The following is a 16,233-nucleotide window of genomic DNA, read 5'->3' on the forward strand; positions in this document are numbered from 1 at the left end:
CACGATCAAATTTTGTTGCGCAGCAAGTACCCCAGAATGGAAGGGCATAACGAAGATGTGACTCAAAAAGGGCATAATAGGCTATTCTAGAGGTTGAGAAGTTAAGTTCCTTAGAAACTGATCTTAGCGCAAAACAGGCAGCGCTTAGTTTCTTTGATAGAGCTTCAATGTGAAAGTCCCATTTTAACGAGTTGTCTACAAGAAGTCCTATGAATTTCACAGAGTCCACGACGTCAATAGTAGTGTTATTAAGTACAAAAGGTTGTATAGTACTTTTATATGACAAAACTTTAGTTTTTGATAGGTTGAGGCATAGGAGATTAGAATCGCAACAAGACTTAATGGTGCGTAAGTCACTGGATATAGTATTATATAGCGCCGCAACATCTGGGCCGCTCCAAGTGAAACTAGTATCGTCCGCAAAGAGGCAGATTTTACCGCTAATGTCTAGATTTGCAATGTCGTTGATAAACACCAGAAACAAAATAGGGCCAAGTACTGAACCCTGAGGGACACCACATTCTATAGGCTTACAAGAAGACATAGACGTATCAATCCTCACAAGCTGCCTTCTGTTGCCAAGATATGACTTAAGCCATTCGAGCGGCACTCCCCTGAAACCATAGTATTGCAATTTGTTAATTAAGATATTATGATTTACACAATCAAAAGCCTTAGAGAAATCACAGAAAATTGTAGCTGTAGAGTGATGGTTATACAGGCTAGAGCATACATTATTAAAAAGGTCGAACATAGCATCATTTGTGCAACTGTTACTTAGAAATCCAAATTGATGGGTAGTAAGTATTTTATATTTAAGGAGAAAAGATAGAAACCTTTTTTAACCAATCTTTCAATGATCTTAGATAATGTGGGCAGGAGTGCAATTGGGCGATAGTTCGAAGCTTCATCTTTATCACCTCCTTTATACAGAGGAATAATTATTGCTGTCTTAAGGCAGTTTGGAAAAACTCCTTTTTGGAATGACTCGTTAATTAAAGTAGTAAGATGGTTTAATGTGCATTCAGGAAGTTCCATAATATATAACATTTTTGATGTTCTTTTTTTATATTATGTATTTACAAAGAAATATTATTCAATCTCTGTATTATTAAAAAAACTCTTTGTGTAATTTTTTCTTATAATTATGCTGTAATATTTTATTCTTGAATAAGTTGATGAATATTCTGAGAAAGTTTTAATTAAAAATAAAATAAATATTTACTTGTTACAAGATCCGCAGTGATTAAGTTTGGAAGACAAAAACAATTTATTATTTTTATTTTGTTCTTTTCCAAAAGGTCAGCCTGGCATCAGAAATATCAATTAATCTTTGGTAAAAGCCATAAAAAATTAAAAATTTAATTTAGGTATTTTTTATTATAGTTTGTGGGAGTAAAAATAATGTCAAATATTGATATTTTTTTGATTGAGTTGAACGATTTCTTTATCTCCATTTTCAACACGCGCAAAATGAGAACTGCTTAATTACGATATACAGGGTGTTTCGAAAAACATGTGCCATCTCTCGTGGGTACATTCCTCACGTAAAAAATAAGATTGGTTTTTCATATCAACATAGGTCCGATTCTGCTTTGTTTCGTAGCTACAGGGTGTTGGGTAAAGTCTTAATATTTTTTCTTCCAAGTACCTTTAACGTTTCAAATGAAATTTTGAGGGTAGAAGTGACTATAAATGCGACATATTTTAAAGGTAAAAAAGTGTCGACATATATTATTCACCAGGGACGTGCATATGGGTTTATCACTGGAATATTTTTCTAAAAAAAACGCATGTACGCCACTGATTATTTTTTCACTTATTAGCGAAATAGTGTAAACAGTTTAACGCCGATTAAAAGTTGTTTGTTGATATTTTGTCGACTTCGGCCTCCTTGATGAGATAAACGCAATTTTATTACTTTGCTTTGATCCAAGTCTAATAGCAACCTTTAAAAAAGTTTAATATCATTAACTTGCGAAAGTTTTAAATAAGTACTCATTGATTCCTCATCAAAAAATATAAACAAAAGTTCCTGTAAACATGGGTATGGAAATGCATAGTTTCAGAGTTACAGGATGTTAAAACTTTTTAAAATTGTTTTTTTTTTGTTTTTGTAATTATTTATTTGAAATTGATGTAGGTTGAACTAATAATAATAGTAACAATAACTAATAGTAATAATATTTAATAGTAAATGAGGTAAAATATACAATTTTATTAATTTTATTTTAATTTTATAATTATTGTGATTAATAAAATTGCGTTTATCTCATCAAGGAGGCCGAATTCGACTAAATAACAAGAGATAACTTTTAATTGGCATTAAACGGCCAATTTTGATATCAAAATAAAAAAGTCAGTGGCGCACATCATTTTTTTTTGAAAAATATTACAGTGATAACCCATATGCACGTCCCTGATGAATTTATCAACACTTTTATAGCATTAAAATATGTAGCACTTATAGTAACTTTTACCCTCAAAATTTCATTCGAATCACTAAAAGTACTTGGAAGAAAATTATCAAAAAATCGACAGATTATTAAGACTTTAACACCCTGTAGATACGATACAAAACAGAATCGGACCTATGTTAATATGAAAAATAAATTTATTATTTTTACATGAGGAATCTCCCCACGAGAGTTGGCACATGTTTTTTGAAACACCCTGTATATTTTATGAAAAATCCGCTGAACAAAAAAGTATATAGGTAGCTAAAAAAATAAGTCAAAATCTCAAACAGATTTTTCAGAATAATGGATCACCCTGTATAAATATATTGTTAATTTTTCAACTTTCTAACTGTTAGTTTTTTAATCAAAATTCTATAATCCATAAGATCGAAAAAAAGCGACATCAAAAAGATCCTTTTTTAATCTTTCTATAATCACTATAATCAGTGTTAATTTTTGACAAGTTTGCTGTTATTTTTCTTTCTCCAGCCGTCTTTGACGCCGTTTTTTTTTCGATCATACTGTACTTACTTCATGTGCAATGAAATACTCTAACAGCGTAGCCATGCCTTCGTTCAAAAAGATTTCAGACCACCATTTGCAGGTGACCAAGTTACCGAACCACTGATGAGCAAGTTCGTGAGCAACGAGATTGGCAATGTATTCTTTGTATGAGTTGGAAGTTTCTTCTTCGTCATATAATAAAGCTTTTTCCCTAAAAATAAAATACAGCTCAAGAAAAGTATAGGTCTACTATTAACTTAGACTATCACAGAAAGGCCTAGAACTAAATAATAAGGCTGGATAGAACACACTAGAGATGGGTAGATCCCATGGTATTTTAGGTCCAGAGTTACATCAAACTTTGTGAACCTACATTCAGGTTCCAATTCTGTCGAATTTATATCATTCTAATCTTTAATTTTAATTTGACTAAATTTTGTTTTGCGTAAAGTAATCCACGTTCAAAAGTTTTGTAGTCCGTCAAGGAAATTTGCCAAATCCTTATCATGTATTGTCTCTGCGGCAAAGCATTACAAACTTGACATATTAATAAAACATAGTCAAGACACAATTACAGCTTTTCATCGAGACTGCTGCATACATTGTCAAAAGTGCTAATAAAGCTATATTTTATATTTATTAAAAATATAAATATTCATTCACTAGCTTATAAAATATACAGGGTGTCCCAGAAATAAGTGCAAATATTTTAACTGGTAGTATAGTTCAACCCCACAAACACGCCTATGAGGTTTTTTTGCGAAAAAAAATGTTGAAAATTTAAAATTTTTCTTGACAATTTCCGGGAAATTAGAAAAAACTTTTTAGTGCTACTTGTTTATTCACCTGAGATTTCCCTACAGTGTATCTAAACCTTGCAGTGTTGCAACCTCCTATGTTATCGACATTCTACATAGTTCGGCGGAACATAGTTCTACATTTATAAATTCATAGACAAATGTCTACTCAAAAACTTAGGAATGTTAAATTTAATCTTTTATCAGTGCTCATTATTAATAATTATAGAAAAAAAACACATATTAATTATTTTTAGTACTTACCCTTTCAATGAAAACTTAACAAAAACCACCGAAAATTAACTGAAACATTACGTTTATGACGTTTACGAAAATCTTTGTTATGCTGCAAAATAACTTTATTTCGGAATAAATTTAATAAAATGATTAATATTATTCACAATCAGGTCACAAAAAAGAAATTCCTAAACTGGTTATCGTAATTTAGAATTCAATTCAAGAAATTTAGAAAACAGCCCAAAGAATAATCGATTCATTTTTGTTTTGTTTGTTTTCTTTCATGTTTCTCTGTTTTATTTGAACCACTGTTTTACAAAACACCTTGAAAAGCGCATATTACTTTGAATACCTTTCTGAATGAATAAATGTGGAGAATTATTGTCTCTTATCGCCACTTTACGAACTACTTTCAATCTAAAAAAATACATGTTTCACTCAACAATTTAAATATAATAGGTATTTAGTTTTTTCGCTATTTTTTCGATGTATTTCGACAATTCCATCAACAGCCTAACCTTCAGCAAAGAGCGCCGTGTGTGAAGTGAACTGGTCCTTTGAGCCGCCGGCCGCCGCGCCGTCGTGGCGGGCTTGCGTCAGACGACGATGTTAAGCAACGTTGCCGTAATTACAACAATTTTAAATTCAAGACATTCGAAGCAATCAAATTCATATTAAATTTTAAAAATAAAACAGAGAAACGTGAAAGGAAACAAGCAAAACAAAAATAAATTGATTATTCGTCGGGCTGTTTTCGATGTATTGAATTCTGAATTACGATAAACATTTTAGAAATTTCTTTTTTGTGACCTTATCAATAACCAATTCATTTGTGTTTTGTTTGTTTCCTTTCATGTTTTTCTGTTTTATTAAAATTTAATAAGAATTTGATTGCTTCGAGTGTCTTGAATTTGAAATTGTTGAAACTACGGCAACCTCGCATGAAGCAAGCTCGACACGGCGGCGCGACAAAGGAGCAGTTACCAGTGATGCGTGGGTCTCTTGGCCGACGCGACGGTTGCGCTGTCGATGGAATTGTTGAAATACATAGAAAAAATAGCGAAAAAACAAAATACGTATTTAAAATTGTTGAGTGAAACATATATTTTCTTAAATTGAAAGTAGTTCAGAAAGTGGCGGTAAGAGGTAATAATTCTCAACATTTATTCATTCAGATTCAGAAAGGTATTCAAAGTAATGTGTGCTTTTCAAGTTGTTTTGTAAATCAGTGGTTCAAATTGTGATGAGGCCTATATGAAAATAATGTGTTAAAAATGGGGACTGTTATTTTAGTAGTTATTATAATAGCATGTACAAGTGCTAGCACAGTGAAGTGTATTTTAGTTAAGTGTATATCGAAAAAGAGAACTGCCACAGTTACATCGATCTGTCATAAGTATCTTTTTTAATGTTGGGTAAGTTTTTTAATTTAACTTTTTTAACACATTATTAAACATTTAACTTTTAATTTAATGTAATAATATCACAATCTTAAAAATGTAATGCATCTCTGCAAACTCCTCAGGTGTTGTGATTTTATGACTTACTTTTAACATATACTTTCTTGTCCCTATGGCAACACAGTGCGTCGAATTAACTGAAATCCGGGCTTGATCCGGGTAATTGGATGTAGTTGGCGATATCTGCCGGCGGTTCTCAAAATGTTGCGATTATTTTTTTAAATTTTCAAAGTTAAATAACTCGGTGATTTTCAATTTATTTTAAAAATGGTAAAGAGAAAATATGTTTATTTTGACAAGATCTACCACCCCTTAAAATATCTTCACTCATTTCTGGGACACCCTGTATAACTTAATTTTGTTTAAATAGAGAAGTATATGTACCTGTTCTTCCAATATATTTAAAAAGAAAGGTCTTTAATCAGTGTGTCTTGCCTGTCCTCACGTATGGAGCTGAAACACTTACTTTGACAAAAAAGAACATACATAGAATGGAGGTTATGCAACGGAAATGAAAAGGTCCATGTTGGGAGTTACACTTAAGGATAAAATACCCAATCATACCATGTGATATCTGTCTTGCATCTTAAATGGAATTGGGCAGGACATGTTACTAGGATGACAGATGTACGGTGGACAAAGAGACTTGTGAAATGGAGACCAAGACACGAGGCCTATAGAAGCAGAGGACGACCTCCTAGTCGATGGACAGATGATATTTAGAGAGTGGCTGGAAACTGGATTCAAGTGGCTCAAAATAGAAGGAAATCGCTAGAGTTGAGGGAGGCTTTTGTTCAGCAGTGGACAAAATAAGCTAAATGATGATGATGATATGTACCTGTATGTCACTATACCCCAGTTTTCCATTCCACTGAAAGATAAGTCAGTGACAGCAATCTGGTCTAGCTTATTCATTGATCTACTGTAGTTAATGCCTGTGTAACTATTAATACTATCGATAACCAACGGTGCGAGCTCAAGAGCCCAAGATCTAGTATCTGCAGTTTCATTTCTAGAACATACCTAAAAATCAACAGCACAATAAGAATGTTTATTTATTTTGCATTAATTTAAAGTTTTTAATATAATTAATTGATTCTAATTCGTTTTGCATTAAAGCTGCTTCTTATCCTTAAATACTATTTCCTTTTTGCTAATTCCATTTATACTTAAATTTAAGAGAAGTTGAAAAGAACTTATGCTGAGTATAGAATTCTTAATTTTCTTAAGAAACTAAACGAAAAGAACTTTAAGTTAACTTACGTTGAACTTACCTGATTGACTAGGCTGCCCTCTATGAGATCACCTTGAGAACACGTAAACTCGGAAACAATGAACGCTATCAAGTAGGTTGATATTTTTGGCGTTGTGTTAAAAGTTGTTGTAACCTCACTGAAAATATATTTCCATCAGTAAAATAAAAACAAAATTATATCTACCTTCTTTAAAATTCATGGGCAATTACAAAATGCCAAATAACGAGGTGCGGCGAAAAAAGGATTTTATTAAAAGATGTTTTAAGTTCTCACATAATAATATCCCTCTAGATTTAGCATTGATACCGTTTCTAGTGCATGAATAAATGGATATCATTATACACCTTCTTTAATATTTTTATTCAAAGATTTTTTCAGTATTTTTAATGCGAAAAACTTAAAAGAAATAAAAATACTTACGTATCAGTAATGTTGGTACTATTAGATATTTCTGCATTGGACAAGACATTCAAACCAACGGGGTAAGAAAGGGTGATGTCAAAGGTGGCTTTGTATCCAGTCTCGTCCAAACAAGGGAACGCCCTTCTAGCATACGTTGCTTGAAACTGAGTAATAATAAAATAATATGTCGTATTAGAGGAATCTGTATAGCTGCTCTTGTATATACCGTAAGTGTCTGTAGTACTGATTTTTCCATCTACCAAAAAAAGAAAGTTTAGAATTAAAATGTGACTAATAATTCCCATACTTACCAAAACCAATAGTAATAGTGTACGTCTGAGATTCGATAAGTGTTTCATTTACTTCAACTGTAAATATATCAGTTACAGAATCTACTGAATAATTACTAAAACTAATACTGTCTGATAGTGTAACAGAAGTAATATTAAGATACTCCGCACTAGCGTGCAACACTACACTGCTAGTGTTTTGTGTAGGTACAAAAGTTATTTCTGTCGTTCCATTGTAAGCACTTGCGTTTGCACTAGTGAAAATATCCGATGGGAACACTAAGTTGATATTGTAGGATGTAGGATTGATTGTGGTAGGTAGTCTGTATTCCTGGGCAATGGTCAGTGACAGCAATATGGGTAAAATCCATATAAATGTGGGCATTATAGAAAAATCTAAAAATATATAATTACAAATAAAGTTCAGTGATCACTTTTTGTTAAAATGGATATGATAAAAAGTATTTTTCAAAATAGAATCTAGTTAGATGTTAAATAATTATTTGTCAATCCAGAAGAAAACATTTATTTGCTACAAAGCAAAGAGCTTGAATTTTCTATGGTTCCAAACAAAAAAACAATATCTATGATTTACTGAATTTACCCCAAGTTAGAGAATCACCCTGTATTAAATACCTATGTAATCATAATCAACTAAAGTCTGTCCAATGAGCTAGGAAAGATTTCAAGAGAGGGCACCCAAAAAATGACAGAAATGACATTTTTGGCCTAGTTTTCATGAATCCGAATTTTGGCAGTTTTCTGCTAAAAACAGAGGTCATAGCACAGATAACATAATATATGTTATCTGTGTAGATAGTTCAAATTTAACGTTTTTTGTGCATTCCAATGTTTCCTTCTCATTGCAATTTTTCTTGTTTTTTAATTTTAAAAATTTCGTGCCATAATATTATTTTTCGCAGAAAACGTCCGATATTCAGATGCGTGAAAACTAGGCTTTACATGTAAAATAAAGTGACAGATAATAACTGTCATTTCCTCTTCTATCATTTATAAGAGCATATATTTACTTAATATTGTATATTAGACTTAATATTTACTTGCAGTCGAACATTGTTCTTTTTAGAACCTCTTTTAGTGCGAAGTGTACAAGCTAGCTTAATAGCCTTAAAAAACGCATCGCAACTTTATTAGAATATTTTGAAATCGGTAGTAATGGCCCTTTATGTCCCTTAAATGGTGTTAAGAAGGTGAGTTTTGTTGATGTAAATAATAACTGTTTATATAGTTAATTAATTTATTTTTGTTTCGTAAAATATTTTGATTAAAAGAAAATATGTAAAATTGGGCAACGCTGTGCCGGTCAAGCTTAATCACGTGACTAAAAGTTTATTTGATATGAACTATATAAAAGCCAGTAAAAATATGTTTTTAAGTTTGGTTATTACAAATATGGGAGATTTTATTGCATATTTATATACTATTGATTGATAATTTCCTCTAATAATTGTAATAATAGCATTAATTGATAAGATATAAGCACCAAATCAATATACTAAGATTTCCTAAAGGTATTTTCTAAAATAATAAAAAAATCGTAGAATATAACTAATAAACGTCGACATTTTACATGTAGTTGTAATCTTAGATTACCAAATAATTGTTAAATTTAATCTAAATACATTAATTACATTCACGAGTTTAACATCCAAAACCAAACTAAATTACAAATTTAAATGATAGCTGCTTTTTATTAATTCTTAAATAACGCTCTGTATATTTTATAAGATTTTTGAAATCTATATTAAATTATCCTACAGCGATTAGTCTAAGAAATGCTAGAGAATTTATTTTTGGAGAGTTCGAGAACGAACCGAATATGGAACTATAATCTCCAGAATTTATAATTACCGTAATGAAAATAGGTTGGAAAATTAATCAGTTGCTTTTTTAAAAGTTTATTCTAAATTTTCTCTTTATTTCTTATTATTCTCGAGAAAAATTGCAATTTTGAGAACATTTAGAATACAAAGAAGAAACAAATTAAGGACAAAAATTATTCAGAACACGTTATAGCTTTTTCTATGCATATTAATAGCAGTATATTATTGCAGAATAACTATCAATACTAAATATGGCAATTTGCAAATATAAACGGTTAATCAGTAGCTAAATCTATATAATAGAGGTATAATAATACTCTGGGGAATCCATAATTCCTAATTTCGACGACAAAGAATGAGTCCGTAATTTTCCCGGTGTTGTCGCTTGCTAAATGTGTATATAAATATGGTGTTATTACATATAAATACTATAGAGAAAATACTATTTTTGTAAAAAGCTTGTTATTTAAACTTAAAAATAAAGAATCGCTTTAAAAATGTAAAAAAATATTTATAGGCTGGTTTGTGTTTATAAGTTCTGGTTTGTGCTTTTACATGCTCGTTTGTGATCATATATGCTCGTATAAATGATAGAAGATGCACAGCCTATAGTTTTCACGCATCTGAATATCGGACGTTTTCTGTGAAAAATGGCTAGTAAGTCTGCTAGTAAATATTAAAAATGTTAGCTTAAAGTATCCCGACACTATTTATTTAAACCAAAAACTCATAATACAAAACTAAAGTGTCAAAATGAATGACAATATCAGGACATAAATAAAGGAATGTGGAATGTTAGTTTTTGAGATACAGGGTGTAGAAGTTTCATTTTTATTTCGATTCTTTCCAAATAATTTCTGAAGTAACGTCAATATTTGGATGAAAATTGATGTCTGGGAGTTTTTTGACATGAGAAATTTGGATTTTGATATCAATATGACTCCTATTTGTAGGGGACGCCACCCACATGTATTTTAACTGTTTTGAAGAGTAATAAGTTTTCGTCAGTACCTGTATCAAACTACTGAGTGAATAAATATACATTTCCGTGTTTTTTTACGTAAAAAATGTATCTTGGTAAAAATCGCTACGAGCAACCGTTCTCAAGATATTTAGAATGAGAACAGTCAATACATGTTATTATCAACAAAAAATAAACATGTTGAGTAGATAGTTATTGGACTAAAATGGTAAATTTGGGAACTTTTTATTTTTTTAACTTAATCATAAATTTCTCTTCGAAAAAATGATGATAAAACAATTTCTGTTGAACTTTTGGCACAAAAATATTTCAAATGTATGGTTTCAGTCTAAAAACTATTTATTCAACACGTTTAATTTATGTCAATGATGACAGGTATTGATAATTTCGATTCCAAATATCTCGAGAACAATTACTCGTAGCGATTTTTACCAAGAGAATTTTTTTTACGTATAAAACCTCGTGAATGTATATTTTTTTACTCGGTAGTTCTATACAGGTACGGACGAAAAGTTATTACACTTCAAACCAGTTAAAAAATATGTAGGGGGCGCCCTCTACAAGTAGGAGTTATATTGACATCAAAATGAAATTTGTCATGTCAAAAAACTCCCAGACACCAATTTTCATCCAACTATTGACGATACTTAATAAATTATTTGGGAATTTGGGAAAATAAAAATGAAACTTCAACACCCCGTATCTCCGAAACTAAGCATTTTAGGACATACATTTATACGAACTTTTTTACTTATTTTTATCTGCAGAATATACTGCCAAAGCTTCCGGAATAGAGTTCGGACCACTCTGTATTATTACATACTTTTAAATCTTTTTATATTATTTGAAACATTTGAAATTGTTTAAAAAATTATTTGTGGCGTTTGAAAAAAAATAGCATGTTCTATTCGGAGTAAAAATGACTTTTTGTGGCTCGCCCAAATGTCGGACTCGCTAACGCTCGTCTGTATTTTTACTCCTAACTCATAATGCAACATACTATTTTCTATCAAATTATATTCGTTAGTTAAAATTATTTTTAGTTTTATATGTGAAAAAATATGTTTATATTCAATTTAGTAGATGCTATTTAGATTTATAATATTCCTACAACGAACAACATTTAACTTACCTTTATATTATAAAGCAATCCAATAAAATCTGTACCAAACTGTGACGAATAAAACTAAAAATATGTTTATATTGAAGGAAAATTTATCTAATCTAACATGAAGGAATTATACAAATCCCGGCATCACACTAAATTAGAAAATTACGAATATCGCTATTTGAAGTAATATAATTCGTAATTATACGTTATAAAAATGTTTCCTTCAATTTTTGTTATTACATTAGCAACAAAACACATTAATTTTTCAACGCAAGTTTTCATGAAAGATTGTAAATTTAGGACTGCTTAGTTAAATTTAATATTATTAGTACACTGTTATGTACACAAAACCGTTTACTAATTATTAGCGAGTATAGATATAGATACATACTTATTGTATGATTATACAAATTAACATAGTACCTACACCTTACGACGACACGCACGGCATATTTAAATTTATAAAATCATTAAAGCAATATAGGTTATCAGTTTTAATGTTAGAGAAACAGGACATTAGAAAAATATAAACAATGCGTAACGATGTTGTGAAGGAAGATATATACAGTGTGTTGCATTGTAGACATAGAAAATCCCAAGTAATGTTTTAAACATGATGAATAAAAGCATAAACATATGTATACATATTGGTTTCTTTTGACCCAACATATACACGCAAAATGTAACCAAACTGTTTTTTTATTTACAGTTTGGTGTAACTGCAGACTAAATATAATCCTTTTTTCCATAGCAACTGTTAAAATTGTCTTATATCTATCAAAAATAGTAGATAAAATAGTACTTTAACCGAAAGGGTAGATTAAATGATACTTTAACAGCGAGGATAGGTTAAAAACTTCATTTCTTCTCGCACGTTTTTTAATTGCTTCCATTTTTGAAAATTTTTGTATTCCTTTTCATAAGTTATTCGGGATTTAAATGGAAGTAGTTTGGATATGGCGTTTGTCGTCTCAGCCTGAATATCTGTTGGTAATTTACTTATTTCGTTTTGAGCACTCGACACAAAAGAGAATTAAAAAATATTGACTCAAAACTGACAACTAAAGAGACAGCTTTATTTATTTGTCAAATTACATAGAAACCAACGCCAACCCGGCACAATATTTTTTCTACTCGTAATAAATGCCTTAAAATAATAATTTCTGAATATTTTTTAAAACGTAACTCGCTATGGAAAAAAATATTGTTTTATACACGACGATAAAATTGCATTATCGTCTTGCGAAATTAATTCATTAATCTTTTCGGTCGACGATAAAATACCATTTTATCGTCTTGTATAAAAAATAACATCATATGGGATTTCCAATGGTCAAATCAAACTCACACGTTATAATATGATGTAATTTAATTTAAAATTTAATAATACATTAACAACCATTCGGATAATCGGAACGCGAACAGAAAATACCGCTTAAAACCTTTTATTTCCCAGATTATCAAATATTAATGAAGGTGTACGCCCTATCCGAGTTAAAATACCTTTTTAATTAATAAATTAAAAACCGCTCGATGTCGTCCTTTTCAATCTGAATTGTAAATCGCGGTGCTAAGCCCTGAATTGGACAAAATGTAAATCTTTTGCGTTTTGATACCTTAAATAATTAAAGTTTTCTACCTCCTTTTCTTCTAATTACGTAGAAATGTAATTTAGAATGATTAATGTTTACTCGGCGATTTTCCTATTTTATAATGTAAAAAAATCTATAGTAATTTAACTATAACAGAAATATTTTAACTGTATAATAAGCCGAAGACCATTATACTTAGAACTGGATGGCATGTGTCCATCAGCAGCGTACCAATAGCTGAAGACGAATGGTGTTGGATTGCAGCAAGACTATTCTCATCAAAAATTATTAAAATTATAGTAATTTAACTATAACAGAAATATTTTAACTGTATAATAAGCGGAAGACCGTTATACTTAGAACTGGATGGCATGTGTCCATCAGCAACGTACCATTAGCTGAAGACGTATGGTGTTGGATTGCAGCAAAACTATTCTCATCAAAAACTATTAAAATTATAGTAATTTAACTGTAACAGAAATATTTTAACTGTATAATAAGCGGAAGACCGTTATACTTAGAACTGGATGGCATGTGTCCATCAGCAGCGTACCATTAGCTGAAGACGTATGGTGTTGGATTGCAGCAAAACTATTCTCATCAAAAACTATTAAAATTTTAGTAATTTAACTATAACAGAAGTATTTTAACTGTATAATAAGCGGAAGGCCGTTATACTTAGAACTGGATGGCATCTGTCCATCAGCAGTGTACCATTAGCTGAAGACGTATGGTGTTGGATTGCAGCAAGACTATTCTAATCAAAAACTATTAAAATTATAGTAATTTAACTGTAACAGAAATATTTTAACTGTATAATAAGCGGAAGACCGTTATACTTAGAACTGGATGGCATGTGTCCATCAGCAGTGTACCAATAGCTGAAGACGTATGGTGTTGGATTGCAGCAAGACTATTCTAATCAAAAACTATTAATATTATAGTAATTTAACTATAACAGAAATATTTTAACTGTATAATAAGCGGAAGACCGTTATACTTAGAACTGGATGGCATGTGTCCATCAGCAGTGTACCAATAGCTGAAGACGTATGGTGTTGGATTGCAGCAAGACTATTCTCATCAAAAACTATTAAAATTATAGTAATTTAACTATAACAGAAATATTTTAACTGCATAATAAGCCAAAGACCGTTATACTTAGAACTGGATGGCATATGTCCATCAGCAGTGTACCAGTAGCTGAAGACGTATGGTGTTGGATTGCAGCAAGACTATTCTCATCAAAAACTATTAAAATTATAGTAATTTAACTATAACAGAAATATTTTAACTGTATAATAAGCGAAAGACCGTTATACTTAGAACTGGATGGCATGTGTCCATCAGCAGTGTACCAATAGCTGAAGACGTATGGTGTTGGATTGCAGCAAGACTATTCTCATCAAAAACTATTAAAATTATAGTAATTTAACTATAACAGAAATATTTTAACTGTATAATAAGCCAAAGACCGTTATACTTAGAACTGGATGGCATATGTCCATCAGCAGTGTACCAATAGCTGAAGACGTATGGTGTTGGATTGCAGCAAGACTATTCTAATCAAAAACTATTAAAATTATAGTAATTTAACTGTAACAGAAATATTTTAACTGTATAATAAGCGGAAGACCGTTATACTTAGAACTGGATGGCATGTGTCCATCAGCAGCGTACCAATAGCTGAAGACGTATGGTGTTGGATTGCAGCAAGACTATTCTCATCAAAAACTATTAAAATTATAGTAATTTAACTATAACAGAAATATTTTAACTGTATAATAAGCGAAAGACCGTTATACTTAGAACTGGATGGCATGTGTCCATCAGCAGTGTACCAATAGCTGAAGACGTATGGTGTTGGATTGCAGCAAGACTATTCTCATCAAAAACTATTAAAATTATAGTAATTTAACTGTAACAGAAATATTTTAACTGTATAATAAGCGGAAGACCGTTATACTTAGAACTGGATGGCATGTGTTCATCAGCAGCGTACCAATAGCTGAAGACGTATGGTGTTGGATTGCAGCAAGACTATTCTAATCAAAAACTATTAAAATTATAGTAATTTAACTGTAACAGAAATATTTTAACTGTATAATAAGCGGAAGACCGTTATACTTAGAACTGGATGGCATCTGTCCATCAGCAGTGTACCATTAGCTGAAGACGTATGGTGTTGGATTGCAGCAAGACTATTCTACTCAAAAACTATTAAAATTATAGTAATTTAACTGTAACAGAAATATTTTAACTGTATAATAAGCGGAAGACCGTTATACTTAGAACTGGATGGCATGTGTCCATCAGCAGCTTACCAATAGCTGAAGACGTATGGTGTTGGATTGCAGCAAGACTATTCTCATCAAAAACTATTAAAATTATAGTAATTTAACTATAACAGAAATATTTTAACTGTATAATAAGCGGAAGACCGTTATACTTAGAACTGGATGGCATGTGTCCATCAGCAGTGTACCAATAGCTGAAGACGTATGGTGTTGGATTGCAGCAAGACTATTCTAATCAAAAACTATTAATATTATAGTAATTTAACTATAACAGAAATATTTTAACTGTATAATAAGCGGAAGACCGTTATACTTAGAACTGGATGGCATGTGTCCATCAGCAGTGTACCAATAGGTGAAGACGTATGGTGTTGGATTGCAGCAAGACTATTCTCATCAAAAACTATTAAAATTATAGTAATTTAACTATAACAGAAATATTTTAACTGCATAATAAGCCAAAGACCGTTATACTTAGAACTGGATGGCATATGTCCATCAGCAGTGTACCAATAGCTGAAGACGTATGGTGTTGGATTGCAGCAAGACTATTCTCATCAAAAACTATTAAAATTATAGTAATTTAACTATAACAGAAATATTTTAACTGTAAATAAGCAAAGACCGTTATACTTAGAACTGGATGGCATGTGTCCATCAGCAGTGTACCAATAGCTGAAGACGTATGGTGTTGGATTGCAGCAAGACTATTCTCATCAAAAACTATTAAAATTATAGTAATTTAACTATAACAGAAATATTTTAACTGTATAATAAGCCAAAGACTGTTATACTTAGAACTGGATGGCATATGTCCATCAGCAGTGTACCAATAGCTGAAGACGTATGGTGTTGGATTGCAGCAAGACTATTCTAATCAAAAACTATTAAAATTATAGTAATTTAACTGTAACAGAAATATTTTACCTGTATAATAAGCGGAAGACCGTTATACTTAGAACTGGATGGCATATGTCCATCAGCAGTGTACCAATAGCTGAA

General features: G+C 31.0%; 1 protein-coding gene across 1 annotated transcript in view; it reads right to left on the reverse strand.

Annotated features, from left to right (window-relative positions):
* LOC115877307 (membrane alanyl aminopeptidase-like) overlaps positions 1 to 11,504 on the reverse strand; it is a 28,005-nt gene extending 16,501 nt beyond the window's left edge. Inside the window, exons 1-6 of the mRNA XM_030893446.1 lie at positions 11,364 to 11,504; positions 7,427 to 7,801; positions 7,134 to 7,371; positions 6,732 to 6,849; positions 6,296 to 6,480; positions 2,991 to 3,174 (exon numbers count right to left, since the gene is read on the reverse strand). Of these exons, the coding sequence (XP_030749306.1) occupies positions 2,991 to 3,174; positions 6,296 to 6,480; positions 6,732 to 6,849; positions 7,134 to 7,371; positions 7,427 to 7,790 (1,089 nt within the window). The 5' untranslated portion in view covers positions 7,791 to 7,801; positions 11,364 to 11,504. The remainder of the gene's footprint in view (positions 1 to 2,990; positions 3,175 to 6,295; positions 6,481 to 6,731; positions 6,850 to 7,133; positions 7,372 to 7,426; positions 7,802 to 11,363) is intronic.
* Between the last annotated feature and the right edge of the window lie 4,729 nt (positions 11,505 to 16,233).

This window comes from Sitophilus oryzae, unplaced genomic scaffold, assembly GCF_002938485.1.
Source record: "Sitophilus oryzae breed Bouriz unplaced genomic scaffold, Soryzae_2.0 scaffold_1443_pilon_pilon, whole genome shotgun sequence".
NCBI classification, from domain to species: domain Eukaryota; kingdom Metazoa; phylum Arthropoda; class Insecta; order Coleoptera; family Curculionidae; genus Sitophilus; species Sitophilus oryzae.